General features: G+C 37.2%; 1 protein-coding gene across 1 annotated transcript in view; it reads left to right on the forward strand.

Moving 5' to 3' along the window:
* Positions 1 to 19,622, forward strand: part of LOC115222540 (phosphoenolpyruvate phosphomutase) — a 60,102-nt gene extending 40,480 nt beyond the window's left edge. Inside the window, exons 6-9 of the mRNA XM_029792798.2 lie at positions 745 to 862; positions 12,743 to 12,822; positions 17,298 to 17,474; positions 18,323 to 19,622. Coding sequence (XP_029648658.1) covers positions 745 to 862; positions 12,743 to 12,822; positions 17,298 to 17,474; positions 18,323 to 18,406 — 459 coding nt within the window. The 3' untranslated portion in view covers positions 18,407 to 19,622. The remainder of the gene's footprint in view (positions 1 to 744; positions 863 to 12,742; positions 12,823 to 17,297; positions 17,475 to 18,322) is intronic.

Genomic DNA, 19,622 nt, shown 5'->3' on the forward strand with positions numbered 1-19,622 from the left:
AATGAAAAATCCTTCAAGAATCCATTAAAGTTTCCAAATCACTACCAAAATTTCATCATCTGTTCCTTGTGTTATTACCAACTTTTCCTGCAAGTTTCATCAAATACTGTTCACAACTTTTTGTGTAATTTTGTACACAGACGGACAAACCAATGCTGATGAAAACATAACCTCCTTCCTTGGTGGAGGTAATAATAATAACAACAAGAGCACTCAGAGAGTGAACACCTCTACCAAGGCACCACCAACGTCCCCTCAATGATTAGCCAGAGATGATTTTTAAAATGAGAATATCTGAAATAAACTTGACTGCTCTCACAAATGAGAATACTAAAAATGAACCCGACTGCCCTCAAAAATTAAGTAAAAAAAAAAACAGGAAAAATAATCCAGACTCCTTTTCCGGCACTGGATCGCCTGTGCATTTTATTTCTTTATTAAATGCAGACTTCTATCAACTAATTTAATGGTAATTACTTGTAGTATTTAATATTCTAATGCTGCAAGTTGGCAGAATTATTACTGTACCAGTTTTATTTCATCAGTCTGAGTTCAAATTCTGCTAAGGTCAACATTGCTTTTTATCCTTCTGGGGTCAATAAAATAAGTACCAGTCGAGTACTGGGGATTGATATGACTTACTTACCCACCTCCATTTGAAATTTCTGGCCTTGTGTCAAAATTTGAAACCACGACTTGATATTTTTTTTACATTTTTTCTTTTTTTTTTGTCTTTTACCAAAGGCTTGCAAAGACAGTCAGAGAGATCCCGACTTTTGCATTGTGGCACGAGTTGAAGCATTCATTTCAGGATATGGACTTGAAGAAGCATTGAAGAGAGCTGATGCTTATGCTAAAGCAGGTGTGTGTTGTCTTCACTGTTCTTTTACAAATTTCCCTGAGCTTACATTGAATATGAGGAAAGTTTGAAGATATCAAATTCTCACAAAGTTTAAACATCGTGTCATTATCATTGATATTTCCTAAAACATATTCTGTTGATCTCAGTTCCGTTATAAATATTTTATTCCAGTTAACTTACTGCAGATTACAAATCATGTAGAACAGAGATTTCAGTACTGTAACAGGCAGCTTTGTATGTATGTATTGGGCATGAGTATATATGCATACGTACACACACACAAACACACATACGCACACATCATAAATAAATATATATATATATATTTTTAATATATATATATATATGAATAAATGAAAGAATGGAGTTGAACGAAGATTTTAACAAAATTCCTTTACTCTCAACACATGTTTCAAAGACTGCATACTCTTAATTCCGAAGGAATAAAGGGTGCATTATGCCGTCTTCTCATCAGGAAAGACAAGGAACCTCTATCAGCCTCAAGATGAACAAAAGCGTTTTGATGACTGCCTACATGGTGTCCACAGTGATAATGAGTGTTTTTTTAAAATAATCCGTTATAAGCAATGACGTCAAAATTGGTTGGAAGGAGGAAGTTTTAAAAATAGGAAGGGGACAGTATGTATGCTGTATGTATGGGGATGCGCGGGTATTTGCTTTTGTTAATGAGTTTGAGTGTTTATGTGTGTGTATGAGTGTGTGTATGTAACTGCATCTGTGTGTGTGTGTGTGTGTGTAATTGTGTGTGGGGGGGGACAATTGTCAAATATATTTAGTAGTGAGGTGACAAATTTGTGTCTGTGTTTGATTGTGCGTATGATAGAGAGAGAGAGAAGGGGGAGAGGTAGAGAGAAAGAGATAAACATACGCCAACGATATTTAGTAGTAATGTTTCATGCAACGGAGTAGACAGAAAGAGTTTGTCTATGGCAGTGGTGTAGATGTGAAACTAATTATTAAAACCAAAGAGGTTATCTATATTATTTATTTATCATTTATATGAGTGGAAAGTGTGCTTCTGCCAATGCTTACATTTATAGGATTTTTCTATTAGTGTTTTTACCAAGGGGAACTTGGCGAAAAGGATATAGAACAGTTCAGAATTACAAATGCCACAATATTTCCTGCCCTTATCAAAAGGAAAGGATACAGACAATATGGACCAATCCAGCTTGAAAGTTATATTGTTGTCCTTAAGACGCCAAACTAATTTACTTAGTCCTGTACTTTGTTGTTTTCTCTTATCTCGGAGAGTTGAATAATGATTGGAAATTCTCTGGGACAATCGAGAAGTTGTCGCACAAGTCAAAATAAAAAATACTAAAATAATTTTATAAAGAACATTTCAGTACCGGTTTCAGTCATTTTGAGACCTTTTCAACTGTAACGATTAAATAATTAAATTTAGAAAAATTAAAAGAAATGTTTTTTTAAAGGAATATTTGTTTAGTGTTCAAATATAAGTGGCATTTTCCTTGTTTCTGCCTTGTTCTGTCTCTTGGGTCATATATTTATATATTTAAAGAAAATAGAGAAGTAATTAATAAAATTATTTATTAATTATAAAATATGACATCTCTGACAGCTGTTTCAATTCAGAAATATTTAGATAATTAATTTATAAAACTAAAATCATTATGAGTCTCTTTAGATATACCGATTAGAAATACATGTTGAGATAATTGCTATGAAACCATTAACTGATAGCAAATATACAAAAAGAGCCGATAAGAGATAATGATGATTTATTTATGTAGAATCAGCTCAATAAGCTATATTAAATTGGTTCCTTCAGTAACTGTCTCTTTTTGTATATTTGCTGTCAGTTAACGGTTTCATAGCCATTATCTCAACATGTATTTCTAATTGGTATATCTTTACTACCTCTGAAGAGATTCATCTTATAATGATTTTAATTTTATAGATTTATTATCTAAAGATTTCTAAATTGAAAACGCTGTCAGAGATGTTGTCATATTTTATAATTAATAAATAATTTTATTAATTACTTCTCCATTTTCTTTAAATGGTTCAATTTCGATTCCAATTTCACTTGCCCCAACAGGTCTTCACAAGCATATATATATATATATATATATATATATATATAAAATACAGCATCTGCTCATCTCTCACTCTTTGGTCTGCTTCAATGATTCCCAGCCCAAACTCCTCTTTTTTCAGTGACTCTCTTCACTATTTATTTCCTGTTTTGTTCTCCTCACATCTTCTGCCCATACTAGCCCTTATAATCCAGGATAGCACTAGGATACCCAATCCATTTCATCACTCTTACCACCTTTTGCTTCCCTTTCTCACAAACCTCTGGTAACAATCCTCTCCTCCTTTCTCTTATTCCTATGTACTCTCTTCCAGAATAGTATTTATTCTGTTACTCTTTCCACTATCATCCATTCATTTTATCATGCTTTATCCTCTCTCATCATCTTGCTTAGAATCTTCACACTCTCTCTCTATCCTATTCTTCTTTCTGCTGTGGGGGCTTCTTTAGGGTCTTGCAAGTTGCAAGGCCACCTCACTTGTGCTGGTGCCAGAAAGAAACACTTAGTGCACTCTGTACAGAGGTTAGTGTTAGGAAGGACATACGACCTTAGAAGCCATGGAAAAACAGGTGTTGGAGACCAACATGGTCCTACACCACATCAGATCTTTGTCAAAAGTGTCCAATCCATAACAGCATGGAAGGCACATGTAAATTGATGATAACAGTATATGCATGCATGCATGTATGTATGTATGTATGCATGCATGCATGCATGTATGTATGTCTTTTTATTTATTAGCATTGCTCCTAGAATGAGGGACATACTTTCTACAAAGAAACAAAATCCCCATCATTGGAGTTTGGATAATAATAATGATAATTGTTACCTATTAAATGTTTAGAAGGTTTTGCATATTTTTACTGTTCCACTTATAGATTGCATCTGTAAAAATCATCTTCACTGGTTTCTGTCTTTGCTTGAAAATCCTAGCTTCTCCAGATTATGACTTAAACATTTACTATTGGTATGAATGTTAATTTAAAATCAGGGAGATTATTTCAGGTTTGAATTAATTGTTCATAGTTATTCTTCTTCTGCTGATTTTGGAAGAAATGTTCACACCTGCAGAGCAATTAACCTCCATAACTGCACATGATTTTTCTTTTCTCTCCCTAATAACTGTGCAGTGTTCTTTCTTGCATACTACACCTGATTCCTCTCATGCCCAGATATATATATTATATATATATATATATATATAACTGCCAACTCTGAAAAGCTCAGAGTTACATAAGCATGCTGTTACCTAACATCTGGTTGAACCCCTAGTGTAAAACCAATGGTAAAAGTACCCATAATGGTTATATAGTACTATATACTTTGATTAATATATATATATATATATATATATATATATATATATATATCAACTTAGATACGTTTCGACCAAAGATTGGTCCAGGTCATGCCTAACTTAATAGCACCACCTGATAGAATTATCTAAATCCTTTTAAGTCAAGTTTTGTGGTATTATGGTCCATTTGAGTGGTGAGTTCTTGTTGAGTGAGTTGTATCCAGGTATGGGTGGCTTATCTGGTGTTCCTTGAAGAAATTGGTCCAGATTCCATTTAAAGGTAATGGGATCCTTTTCCATTTTGATCTGTTTTGAGAAAATATTAAATAGGGCAGGGCCTGTCAAGGAAAAGAAATTGTGCTGCAGTGTATTTATGTGTTGCGATCCTGAATTGGGTAGGGGACATATGGCCTATGTTCCTAGCCTTGGATGAATTTTGAAGCTAATGTTGAGGTCATTTGGGCAATGCTGATGGTATGTTCTCCACATCGTGCAAATAATATATTGCTCACGGTGGCACTGGAGAGAATAGAGTTTCAATGCTTTAAGGCGGTCCCAATAATCTACATCAGTCATGACTTTAATTCTTTTAGTGCATGTCCTCTGGGGTGACTCAATTTTTGAAATGCTTTGTTTTGTATGGGGAGACCAAACAGGGCAGCAGTATTCAAGTGTGGCTGTTCAAAGGAGGAGAAAAGTGGAATGATGACACCTTGTTCTCTGGACCAGCAGGTTCTTAGGATCCAGGAGCTCATCCTATGAGCTAAATCGACTTTATTGTTGATGTGGGCACTCCAACTGAGAATGCTGTCAACAATTACTCCTTGGTCTCTGATATAATTAGATGAGAGCATGGCTGTTTTAGCATTGTCTTTTTTTCAAAACGCATCAGCTCAAATTTTCCTTCATTTAGTTGCATTTTGTTTTTGTCTGCCATTAACTTACAGCATGGAGATCAGACTGGAGTTGAGTTTGGTCTTCTTCATTGATAATTTTCTGGCGCTTATGTTCACTTTGCAATGTTTTATGATGCTGGAAAGGTCATTTATCTGGATTATAAAGAGGAGCGAGCCCAAGACATCATCATCATCATCAGTTAATGTCCATTGTCCATGCTGGCATGGGTTGGACAGTGTGACCAGGTGTGTCAAGCTGGGGAGCTGCACCAGACTCCAGTCTGCATTGGCATAGTTTCTATTGCTGGATGACCCTCTTAACACCAACCATTTTACAGAATGGGATCCACATTGCCTCTGTTCGGCCCAACACTCAACAGGTGCTTTGTACATACCACCGGCATGGGTACCTGGTACACGACACTAGCATCGGCCGCATTGCCTCCATGAGGCCCAATGCTTGAAAGGTGTTTTTTATGTGTCACTTACATGACTCTGGCACCAACCAAAACTATGATTTCACTTGGTTTGATGGGTCTTCTCAAGCACAGCACATTGCCAAAAGTCTTGGTCACTAGTCATTGCCTCCATGAGGCCCAATGCTGCATAAAAACCTTCCAGTACACTCTGTACAGTGGTTGGTATTAGAGAAGTTATCCAGCTGCAGAAAACTTTCCAAGGCAAACATTCAGAGCCTGCTAAAGCTGCTTTTGCCAGCTCCTGTCAAACCGTCCAACCCATGTCAGCATGAAGAATGGACATTAAATGATGATGATGATGAAGAAGATGGCTGAGGATGTACACACGCACGCACGCACACACACACACACACACACACACACACACACACATGCACACACACATGAAAGTTGTTTAGAGGGTACATTGACCTGATAGAGGATGGCTACATCCAAGGAAACACTGGTTCTGTACCTAGTATTTTTGGGAAATGAAATTTCTTTAAATCAATAGGTATATATTAAGCATATAATTCATGTTCAGTTAATTGAAAGAAAGAAAACGGAGAGTTAAAAGTTAATAATTATTTATTATTAAATATATATATATTTAAAGAATAAGGAGAAAAGGGAGAGGTAATTAATAAAATTATTTATTAATTATAAAATACATCTCTAACAACTGTTTTGATTCAGAAATCTTTAGATAATTATAAAATTAAAATCATTATAAGATGAGTCTCTTCACAGGTAGTGAGAATATACTGATGAGAAAAACATGTTAAGATAACGACTATAAAACCGTTAACGGTTGAACTTTCCATAGATTGGTAACTAACCAGTATTTTCATTAGATTTATGATCCCTTAATGAGGTTTATTACCTTTACTTATATATATATATATATATGATCATGTAGTTACATACTAATATTTAGCCACATCCAATCGTAGATAAGGCAATAAAATTAATCCAAAATTTTGGGGTCAGACTGGTGACGGGATAGGAGGGTAGCATTATATCCAAGAATGAAAGAAAAAGGGATACATAAAATATAGATATTATTGTATTTGACTTTTAGTTACAAAAAGTAAGAAGATTTTACTATTTATATGCAAATAGTAAATACGGTAAATTCAGTTTGTTAAAAACAGGGATCAAAATGTTGGCCCTTATTGCTAAATCTTTTTACATTGTAACTAATATACTCTATATAAAGATTACTAATGTATATAATTTTCTGTACAAAATGTATGTTGATTAAATTATTATTTTTATTGTTGAAACTGAAAGCAATTTAGAAATGTTTATTTTCATGCCTACCCTATCACAGTTCAAATCTCATTGAAATTATTTTTATATTTCTTTGCTTAGAGTGATAAAAAAAAACATTTAAGTATTCTACTAACGTTGATATCTTCTCTCATAATTTATTTTACCAAATTAATCATATTGTTCAAGTTGGAATTTAATGTGTAATAAATAGGACACGGTGACATATTTTTAAATAGTTTTTAGTTGGATAATCTTTATTGAATCTATATGTAAATACAAGGAAACAAAGAAACAGGGAAAAAAAAATTATGGTGTGGGGGGATTGAGCAGCAGAAGGTGGAGGGGGGGTGATGGGTCACACACCCCAGAACAAATGTACATCTGTTCTGGGGTGTGTATTTTGTATTGGCTGTATGTAAAGGTAAAATTTATATGTGAATATTCATTTTCATGGGACATAGTCAGGGAGACCCCTTTTCCAAAAGAAAGGACCAGATTAACCAACCTTTCTAAAATTATAATTTTCTAGAAATGTTATCAAGTATTTTAACCCTAATCAATACCCAATTGTAAGACATTGTTTCTTTTCTAATATAATTTCATTCCCATCAACGATGCATTATCAGAATATAAATCACCTGATCACATGACCAATACTCAGAAAATAAGAAAGGTGAAAATTGATCTGAGCAGGGTTTGAATGTAGAAAGTAAAAATCCTTAGCTAAGCATCCTCATCAATATTACTTTATATCTATGTCTCCGTGGTCAAAAACATTTCTTATTTGAAGATTGGTGCTTTTGTGTGTCATTTGACTTGGCTTTTATGACTGCCCTTCCTATTGCCAACCATTTTACATAGCACCAACACTAGAGGAGTTGATAGATCCTCGGTGACACTGGGCCAAAGTAACTTCAGAACCTTACATTTTCTCTACTCGTTTGCCAACCACATTGCAATGTGTATGGGTCCTTTTTTTCCCTGCCTTTTTGTGGCAGTTTTACTTTTTCTCTGTAGAGATGGAGGTTCCATCATTGTACGAGCATGTGAGGTTGGGTGTCTTGTACTCAGTAAATGGGGAATGTACAGAAAAGCACTCAGCAACCTAAGGCATGTGGAGCAAGTAGGAAAGTGTGAAAGCAAAAAAGTGTAGTTGAGAGGAGGGACAGAAGTATGAGTGGAAAATGTACTCAATAACCTAGGAAGAGAGGGAGAGAGCAATGGCATTAGAAAAACCAGAATGGGTAGGAGGGTGGAAAGAGCAAGAGTATATAATAGGGAAAATGGCAAAGATATTTTGTAAATGGAATCAAGAATAGATTTGCAATAGCAGAGGTGGATAACAGTAAGAGTGTTAGGTGGGAATAGAGGTGGTTCCGAAGAGAGAGAGAGATTACCAGGTGATAGTATATAAGAGTGTAATGGATAAGTGGATGATTGTTGTCCAGTGTAGCCTTTTATATGTGGGCCTGGTGAAGGACGAGAGGTCAGAGTGATGAGCATATTGCAGTCAGCACAAATGGTAAAAAGATGAGAGATTGAAGGCTACAAGCTGAAAGAAGAGGGTGAGAAATGGATAGATGAAAGTGAAGGTGTCAGAGAGAGACAAATATTATCTTTACAGATTTTTAAGCCTCTAAACACTCGTTTCAGAGTCTTCAGGTGTTCCGCAGCATCACATATCACTAATCAGTACTGGTCCTTGTCATGTCCTCTGCAGTATCTTCAGCTCAGTCTTCATCCCAACTCTTCTTTGGTCTCCATAGGTTCCACTAACTTATGGTGTTCAACACGTCCTTACACAGCAGTCATTCTCTACACACATCACTTGCCCACATCAATGCAGCCTCCTTCCTTGTGCACTTTACCTGATTTCTCTTATACCCAGTCTCACCCCTCAGCTCATTTGTACTCCCTACTTACTTTATGCATTCATCAGAGTGTGCTTGCTTTGTTTCTTCATAGTCTTTGTAAATCTTCAATATTCAAGGCTGACATTTTGCAAGTACTGTATACAATCTTCCCTTCACTCTGGGGAACAAGGCGGGCTAATATCTCCCTGATCTTTTCCCAACCTTTTCTTACTTTTAAAAAAAGGTTACCTTCTCGAGTCATGCTGACTCATAGACAGGACGCCAGTCTATCACAGGATTACTCACTTTTGCCAGCTGAGTAGACTGGAGCAAATGAAATAAAGTGTTTTGCTCAAGAACACAATATGTCGCCCGGTCCAGGAGTTGAAACCTCAATCTTATGATCACGAGCCCAAAACCCTAACCACTAAGCTACTTCTTCTTACTTTGACCATTATACTTTCTATTTCTAAACTAGGCATTTTGTCCGATATTCTGCTGATTAATTGTTACTTCATATCCACCCTGCATATAATCCACCCTGCACATAATCCACCCTGCACATAAAAAGAAAAATTGTTTACTTGTTAGAAAAGCTTTCAGTCACTCTACAGTTTGTCTCTCATATTCACCTTCTACTGTTGGGTGACCTACAAATAACAAAAGTAGATTTGGGTCTCTAGTTGTTGGAGCTTGCTAATTTTTACAACACCTCGACCTGAATGCTGTCATTGTACTCCTCCTTTATCTTTCTCTTTTTCACCCTCACCCTTTTCTCGGGCTATTCTATCGTATTTTCTATAACATACTCACACAATTTCCTCTCTTGATCTGTTTTCTTTTGAGGCTCTCACCAGCCACACCTCAAAGTGAGCATTATCATATTAATGTCAGCCACTTATTTCTTTCTCTAGTTTTCATGGGTGTAACAACACAATTATTACTACTACCCCACCCTCTGCAGCCTTTGAATTTTCTTTCCAAAAGAATTTTTCAACACAATGTGTAATATATATATATATGTATGTATATATATATATATATATATATATATACACACATACACACTCAACAAAACATACACACACACATACTTACACACACACTCACTGCACGCGCACACACATGCATGACAAACACCCATACACTCACACTCACATACGCACACACCAACATAAACACGCACACGCACACACACACCTACACTCCCACACACATACACACGCACCTACATACACACACGCACGCATACACACGCATACACACATACATTACACACGTACACACACACCTACATACACATGCATACACACACACACAAACATGCACGGACACACCCAGACATACACACATACACCTATATACACACGCCCACACACCTACATACACACACATATACACACGCCCACACACCTACATACACACACATACACGGACACACCCATACATACTTACATACATACACCTATACACACACGCCTACACACCTACATACACACACATGCATACACACACACACACATGTACGCACATACACACACATATATGCACATACATATATACCCACACACATGCACACACACACACACATACGCACATGCATGCATGCATGCACACGCGCACACCTACACGCATACACACACACACACGCACGTACACATACATACATACACACACGCATACATACACCCATACACATACATGCATCCTACACACACATACATACACACTCACACATACATACACACACACACACTCACTCACACACCTACATGCACATACACACACTTCCCCACACCCACACGTACATACATACACACTCATACACATACACACACACACACACATGGACATACATCTATGCACACACATACATACACACATACTCACATACATTCATCGGACACACTGCCACCCAGACATACACACAGACACACTCACACATCCACACACATACATACGCACACACGCGCTTGTGCCGGTTCGCGCACGCATACGCGCCGCATGCACCTCGCTCTTGGACCCGACGAGACCTCCCGCCCGTTCCTGGGACCGTTGCATGTCGTTGGGTTTTCCCATGCCCGTCTCTGCGGGACCACTCTTCCATCTTCCCCTCAGCTGGAGTCCTTTTTCCTTAACCCCCCCCCTTTTTCGTTACACACTCGCGCACACATATACACACATTGTTTAAATATATACATTACTCTTACACACATTCAATCTACTCGCCATTAATACCACCACGACACTGGACACACACACACACTACTACTCAACACACGCTGGCACGCTACATACGCCCCCGCCCCTTCCCTCCCTCCCTTCCTCCTTCTTTTTCTTACTACTGACCTTGTCTGCTAAGCTGACCACTGTCTCGCCCTACCTCACCACGCCTACACACAGACACACCCACTAACCACACATAATTTTTTTTTTGTTTTTTCATCTCGCCTCACACACACACATACACACACGCACACGCACACACTCACACATACACACACATCTGTTGCGTTACCAACTTGTCTCCACTCTTTTGCCTTTAAAACCCACTTTGCTCTTGTTATCGTAAACATCCGCCTTTCACCATGTGCAACTCGTAAACACCAGTCGTTTTTTTCTCTTTTCCTGTTGCCCGCTCTGGGATCTTTCTTTCCTCTCTCTTCCTTCTTTATGTTTCCGACGAAGAGCTCCGCTCGAAACGTCATACCTCCCTGCTTCCATTTCCTGAGCGCCTATTAATAATAATACTGTAATTGTTCCATTGTTGTTGTTTTTTTGTTTCCCATTTGGATTAAAATTATATATATATATATATATATCATCATCATCATCATTGTTTAACGTCCGTTTTCCATGCTGGCATGGGTTGGATGGTTCGACCAGGGTCTGGGAAGCCAGGAGGCTGCACCAGGCTCCAGTCTGATCTGGCAGTGTTTCTACAGCTGGATGCCCTTCCTAACACCAACCTTTCCATGAGTGTAGTGGGTGTTTTTTACTACCCACTGGCACAGGTGCCAGGGGAGGCTAGCAACAACCACGATCGGTTGGTGGTTTTTACGTGCCACCGACATGGAAGCCAGTCAAGGCAGTGCTGGCATCAGCCATGTACGGATGGTGCTTTTTAGGTGCCAGGGTAGGCTAGCAACGGCCACCAATGGTTGGTGCTTTTTACGTGCCACTGGCACGGAAGCCAGTCAAGGCAGCGCTGGCATCAGCCACATACAGATGGTGCTTTTTACATGCCACCAACACAGGTGCCGGGGGAGGCTGGCAATGGCCACGATCAGTTGGTGCTTTTTACGTGCATGCTATTATTTATAACTTTATGTGTGTGCTTCAAGACCCACTGTTCCAAAAAAGAATTATTTTAAAAGAATGTTTAGCTTTTATAATTCATTGATGTGTACAATAAAGGAAACCCAGACACAGCTTATATTTGTTGTGAGGTTTTGTCTTGTGAGTTCTGAGGTGACCTTACCAATGTTGGTGCCACATAAAATGCACCCAGTACAATCTGTAAAGTCATTGGTGTTAGGAAGGGTAACCAACCATAGAAACAATGGACAGTTGAACAGTCCTTCAAAGTCTTCTGCCTTGCTAGCTCCTGTCAAACCACCTAACCCATACCAGCATGGAAAACAGACATTAAATGGTGGTGGTGGTGGTATGTATGTATTATGTATGTTCAGTTCATTTGTATGTATAACTATGTATGTGCGTGCAAATTTGTATGTTTTATATAAGTATTCTCATGCATATTGTTGTGTATCTAGACATGCTCATTGATGGAGATAGATGTATGTATGTGTGTGTGTATGTATGTATGTATGTATGTATTTATGTATGTATGTATGTATGTATGTATGTATATTTGTTCCAAAAAATAATTATTTCACATTCTCCCGAAAGTTTATGAATTCCATTTTTGTTTCAAATATATAAAGTTATTGAAAATTATATTGTGTTTCTTCCATTCCATTTATCCATTTTTGTTTTGTCTCTTTTATTCTGAAGGAGCTGATGCTATAGTAATGCATAGCAAAAAGAGTGATCCTTCAGACATTGAATCGTTTATGAAAGCTTGGAGCAATCAGGTAAGATATCTTTTTTTATAAATATTGTTGGTTACCTACAGCCAGTCTTTTGAAAACCTGGAGATGATATAAGTAGATTTTGGTCTCTCTCTCTCTATGTCAATGGATTACACTTCTATAATAATGTTCCTTAGATGCTATTAAACAAGAATTCTTTAAAATACCTCTTAGCATTTAAGAAGATAATTAAAAGCTACTTATAAAATTTACCTTGCAATGATGTTTGAAGTATTTGTTCTTTTAACAGGAATAATTGAAGTTATTTAATCATTCAAAGCTTAAGAGTCTCACCATCCATACAGTGTTAAGAAAGAAATGAATTGTCAAAAGCATCAAAGCAGATCTAAAACAATCTGCACTTCTAATGTCTAAACTTATACAGCAGAAAATTAATTACCTGGAAAATAATGGTAATCTCTTGTAGTCCAAGAAAGATGGTTCTGCATTTTCTTGCTGACCAACCTCCACAAATGTTTGGTTTATTGTGATAAAATGTTTGAGATGAATAGATTCATTCCTTCCATCAAATCAAGATTACCTGTACAGATGCACGGTGTACCACACGTCAGGTGTAAAAGTGATTGTGGAGCAATGTGAGATGAAGTGTTTTGCTCAAGAACATAATGTACTGCTTGGTCTCGGAATCAAACTCACAATCTTGCAATCCTGAATGCAGCACACTAACCACCAGGCCACATTCCCCCCACTAAAACTAACTTCCATTACACCTCAACCTTCCTGCAAGTGACTGACTGAAAAAAATTCAGAACTGCATCTGCAACAACCAGTACATATCCAAAAGGTCTTGCATTGGAGAATCTGGGAAACCACTAAAGACAAGTGTGAATGGAGGAACATCTAGATCAGGAATGGTCGAACGATTAATTTGCTGAAGTGGAAAATCTATAAATCTATGGAAGGAAAATCCATGCTTGATTCAGAACCACAGTGGAAACTTAGAAAGATAGAAGCAGTGTACAGCTTGTTGAAAAGCCACCCTTTAAGGCCAGCACATATATCACTTCAACATGATCTCATGTACTGAAAAAAAATTATTTTTTTAAATGTCACATTAATTACAAGGGGGTGCCGAAAAGTTCCTGGTTTTGGGTAAAAGAAAATACAGGAATATCTGTTAATTATGATTCTATTCAACAAATTCCCCTCTCAGATTCACACACTTATTGCAGTGGTCCTTCAGTTTTTCTAAATCCCATAAAAGAACTCAGAAGGTTGGACCCCCAGCCAGACCTTTCACGATACCCTCAAAGCCAGAAACTTTACAGCACCCCCTTGTATACATGCAAAAGTAACATAGTGGATAAGAGGGTTATCTATCTTTTGTTTAGAAATACAGATTCTGAGAACAATCCAATGTGGTTCTATTAAACTCATTCAAAAATAATTCACCTGATCATAGTCAAAGATCTAACTGATGAAAACATTGTTTAGATACAAATATTAAAACATATTTTCTTCACCTCTAAACATGAAGTTAACGGTCTGGAAAATTATAATTGCATTTACAATCCATCTTAGACATTTAGACATTATTCTTACAACTTTCTTTAATATGGCTGTTTCAGAGACTTGTTTACCTCTCCACCACCACCACCACCCTTCTGTTATGTAATCATTATCAAATAAAGGTACTCAGAAATTTATTGGGACATTTTCTATTCTTAAATTAACTGAAGCCTAGCATAGGGAAGATCTGAAATATTGATTAAATTGGTTTGATCATAATTTGTAATTTGATCAGTATCATTTGCAATAATTTTGTTGATTCTTTTTTTCCTTTTTTTTTTGAAAATGCTATGTTGAATGTTGTAAAACAAAATGATTATCAAGAGTTTGGTTAATGGAAAGTCTTTCAGTGATATTTGTTTCATCTTCATCACTTCTTGTGTTTTATCAGTGTCCATAATATCAGAGTACCAATTCTTTGGCAATAGATTCTGTGGCACTTATTATCCCTTTGATGCATGAAATCCTGTAAAATCATTATTTCCATTTTCACTTGTGGACTCGTTCAAACATCAAGGCAGGCCACAATTACGCTCAGCCTGTCTTTAGCTGTGATGCTTCTTCCATCTTAGCAAAGAACCAAAGAACAGCTTTTATGTTCAATTTCTTGATAAATGTCATTTCAAACGTGTCACCGTTCACCACATCTAACATATGTGTGATGTGAAAGAGGAAAAAGATGGAAGCAAAGAGAGAATTGTGGTAGTCTTACCTGTCGGTCTGAAGAGGGTCACTCACAATGTCCGTGTGCTCCGTCTGCTGCCATACCATCTAATGTGGCTGCTTTCATGTGCCGTCTGTCACCAGCTGGCTGCTTGTGCCTTGCAGACCCCGCATGCCCACCATGCCCCTTCCAGTGGGACCCACAGACCCAACTTCTGACAGGACATGCATACTCCTGCACTTCTGGTCCTTCCCTACAACACAGTCTGGTTCATAACACCCCACCCTCCCCCGATATGAAAATCATTCAACCAACCTGCCCACGCTCTCTCCTCAACCCTGACCACATGCCTTAACTTGTTTCGTCATCAGCCAACAAGCGAAGAAGGCACTGCTTCCTCTGTAACCATCTTGGGACTTCAGGACTGGCCTCAGTTCCTGGCATGTTGCTGCTGGCTTCGTCCTCTTGTCCATTACTGTTGGCACCATCCTCTGTCACAGTGACAATCCTGCACACATCCAAAACATCATATGGCATGCCATTTCATGAAAAGTGAGGAATATTTAGTTCTGAGAAAATGCAATAATTCTTGGTCTTAGGTACCAGCATTTTTCTTATACGTGATTTCAGCTTTGGTTGTCCAAAAGAAAAAGATTTTGCAGTCTGCTGGCAGACCTACAGAAGTGTAGCATGCTCTGGCTTCTAGCACAAAAAATTTTCAAAACCATTCTAGAATAATATTTTTATTTGCATGGTATGTTACTGAGTAACCATTGACAGGCAAATATGTGTGTGTGTATGTGAGAGAGAGAGAGAGAGAAAAAGAGTGTTTATCTTTGTGCATAATGAAGATGATGATGACTATTATTGCTATTATTATTTATTATTGTTGTTGTTGTTGTTATTAAGGCGGTGAATTGCCAGAATCATTAGTACATTGGGCAAAATGCTTAGCAGCATTTCATCCATCTTTAAATTCTGAGTTCACATTCCGCTGACGTTCATTTTACCTTTCATCCTTTTGGGGTCAATGAAATAAGTACCAGTTGAGTACTGGGGTCAATGCACTCAACTATCCTCCTCCCCAAAATTTCAGGCCTTATGCCTAGAGAAGAAAAGATTGTTGTTTACTTTTAATCTGCATATTTGTTACAACCACTTGCTGAGACACACCCAGCATCCTGGGGCAAGTGAAGGATAAGAAATGTTACAGTATGACTGAAAGCTTGGGGTAGGGAGGTAGTGAAATATCTTCATGTAATACAACACAGACATTTAAATGGATAGGGTTTTTCTAAGGATGTGGGCAATACTTGTAAGCACAATCTTTTGGATTTCTCTGAGACATGGGTCTCCTTATCTTGATGTTTCTGAAATCCCTGTGCTTTTTATTATTCAGCAAGCTGGCAGATTCATTAGCACTCCAGGCAAAATGCTTAGCGGTATTTTGTCTGCCATTACATTCTGAGCTCAAATTCCGCCAAGGTTGACTTAGCCTTTCATCCTTTTGGGGTTGATTAAATAAATACCAGTTACACACTAGAGTCAATGTAATCAACTTAATCCTTCTGCCTGTCCTTGTTTATCTCCTCTATGTTTATTATTATTTACTTTTAATCTGCATGTTTGTTACAACCACTTGCTGAGACACACCCAGCATCCTGGGGCGAGTGAAGGATAAGAGATATTACAGTATGACTGAAAGCTTGGGGAAGGGAGGTAGCGAAATATCTTCATGTAATACAACACAGACATTTAAGTGGATAGGGTTTGTCAGCACAATCTTTTGAATTTCTCTGAGACATGGTTCTCCTGGTATCTTTTCTAGATGTTTCTGACATCCCCGTGCTTCTTGTTGTTGTTGTTGTTGTTGCTGTTGTTGTTGTTGTTGTTTATTATTAAGGCAGTCAGCTGGCAGAATCATTAGCATACTGGGCAGAATGCTTACTGGCATTTCATCCACCTTAATGTTCTCGGTTCAAATTCTGCTGGGGTCGACTTTGCCTTTCATCTTTTCAGGGTCAATAAAATAAGTACCAGTTGTGTACTGGGGTCGATGTAATCAACTTAACTCCTTCCCTAAAATTTCTGACCTTGTGCCAAAATTTGAAATCATTTAAAAAAATTTTTTTTTCGCTAAACCATTTAAATATTTGAATTTTCAGAGTTTACTTTTTATGCAATTAAGGAAATCTAAACCTTTATTGAAAACCTATTGCATGATCTTCTTATGATCTTCTTACAGTTAATGATATGTTTCTAATTTATATATTTACTTAATTAGGCTCCTGTGATAATAATTCCAACAAAGTATTACACAGTTCCGACTCAACATTTCCGAGACTTAGGATGTTCTATGGTAATCTGGGCTAATCACAACTTGCGTGCCTCAATCACAGCTATGCAAAGTTTATCTGCAACAATCTACAAGGATCAGTCCCTTGTAAATGTTGAAAAAACGGTAAGTTCTTTCCAGAATCTATAAAGATTTTTGCTTCCAAAAAATAGGAACGTATGTCAATATTCCTTTCACTAAGTCATATTGTTATCTTTATTTTTTATTTTTTATTTGTTTCAGTCATTATACTGTGGCCATGCTGGGGCACCACCTTGAAGGGTTTTAGTTGAACAAATCAATCCCAGTATATCTTTTATGTTTTACTTGTTTCAGTCATTGGACTGTGGCCATGCTGGGACACCACCTTGAAGGGTTTTAGTTGAACAAATCAATCCCAGTATATCTTTTCTCTCTTACTTGTTTCAGTCATTGGACTGTGGCCATGCTGGGGCACCACCTTGAAGGGTTTTAGTTGAACAAATCAATCCCAGTATATCTTTTATCTTTTTCTTGTTCAGTCATTGGACTGTGGCCATGCTGGGGCACCACCTTGAAGGGTTTTAGTTGAACAAATCAATCCCAGTATATCTTTTCTCTCTTACTTGTTTCAGTCATTGAACTGTGGCCATGCTGAGACAGAGTAAAGAAAGAAGAAAAGAACTGGCATTGATTTGTTCAACTCAAACCCTCCAAGGTGGTGCCCCAGCATGGCCACAGTCCAATGACTGAAAAAAGTAAAACATAAACGATATCAATATGAAATAGCAATCAAATTATATTAAATCTTCAATCTTTAATTTTAATTATTGTTAAATTCTATCTTTATCAATATGGTCTGACTTGAGCAGATGAACAAGTACATGAAAATTCGTCAAATTGGCCAGGGGTCATTCGGTAAAGTGTTCCTGGTTAGACATAAACAATCTTTTGTGAATTATGTTATTATTATTATTATTTTTTATAATTTGCAGGTAGCTCCTGTGAAAGAAATATTCCGTCTGCAACGTGACCATGAACTGGTTGAAGCTGAAAAAATCTATTTACCTCAAAGATGAGCTAAGATGATATTTTAATTTTTTTTTTAATCTTTTGAAATAAGAAACAAATCATTGTTGGGAATAAATTTTGGGGCTATTGTTTGTTTCTTTTTTTTTTTTTGTTAAATTTTCAAATCATTTTTCTGTGTCGGTAAATATTGGTATTTTCCCTAACTGATAAAAACTTCAGTTAACATTCTGATCGTTTTCTTTTTTCTGGCTTTATATGGTGTTATTACAGAATATCAATGAATGATAATAACTTGACTTTTGTCTACGATTTTTTTTTTTTACATTTTTTGAATGGAAATTATATTTCTTAAGAGCTTTGAAAAAAAAATTATTTATATACATGTGTATACACAAATATATATACACATAAATATATATATATATATATATATATATATACATACACACGACATATATACACTCACCCACACACACACACATGCACGCATATACAAGGTAGTATCAACAATTCCCGGACTAATTATGTTTAATAAAAAATAACTTATTTACCAAAGTTTTAGTATCATCTCCTTTGAAATAGTCACCTTGCACAGCAATACACCTGTCCCAGCATTCCTGCAACTTTTGGAATCTGGCCTGGAAGTCGTTTTCCATGAGTTGAGGACCTTCTGTGATTCCATCTGGATCTTGACAACAGTGTTAATACAGTGATCTTTAAGCTGCATTTTCATCTTGGGGAAAGAGATGGAAGTCCACAGGTGCTAAATCTGGCGAATAGGGCAGGTGCAGAAGTGATACCGTGTAGTTTTTAGTGAGAAACTCAAGAATGAGAAGAGCTCGGTGACAGGGTACATTGTCATTGTGAAGAATCCAATTCTTCACGCTTCACAGACCTGGTTGCTTTCGCTGAATGTCCTCTCTCAAATGCTTCAAAACATCGTTGATTCTCCTCTGACGATCTTCATACACGAATCTTCATACATGAATTTTCTCCACATTTCTTGGGGTGGCACTCATGGCAAGTCTTCAAGATCACTCATCGTCTTCCCGGGACATTCTTCCACTTTTGTAGCACCTGTGCCACTTGAAACATTGCATATGACCCATTGTCTCATCACGGTAAATTTGCCGAACCATGCTCAATGTCTCTGTAGCAGACTTCCCGATTTTAACACAAAATTTCGCGTTGGCACTTTGTTCCAACTTCCTGTCCATGACAAACACACATACACATGTAATCGCAAAAACACAAATTTCACAA

The sequence above is a fragment of the Octopus sinensis genome, linkage group LG20, assembly GCF_006345805.1.
Source record: "Octopus sinensis linkage group LG20, ASM634580v1, whole genome shotgun sequence".
NCBI classification, from domain to species: Eukaryota; Metazoa; Mollusca; class Cephalopoda; order Octopoda; family Octopodidae; genus Octopus; species Octopus sinensis.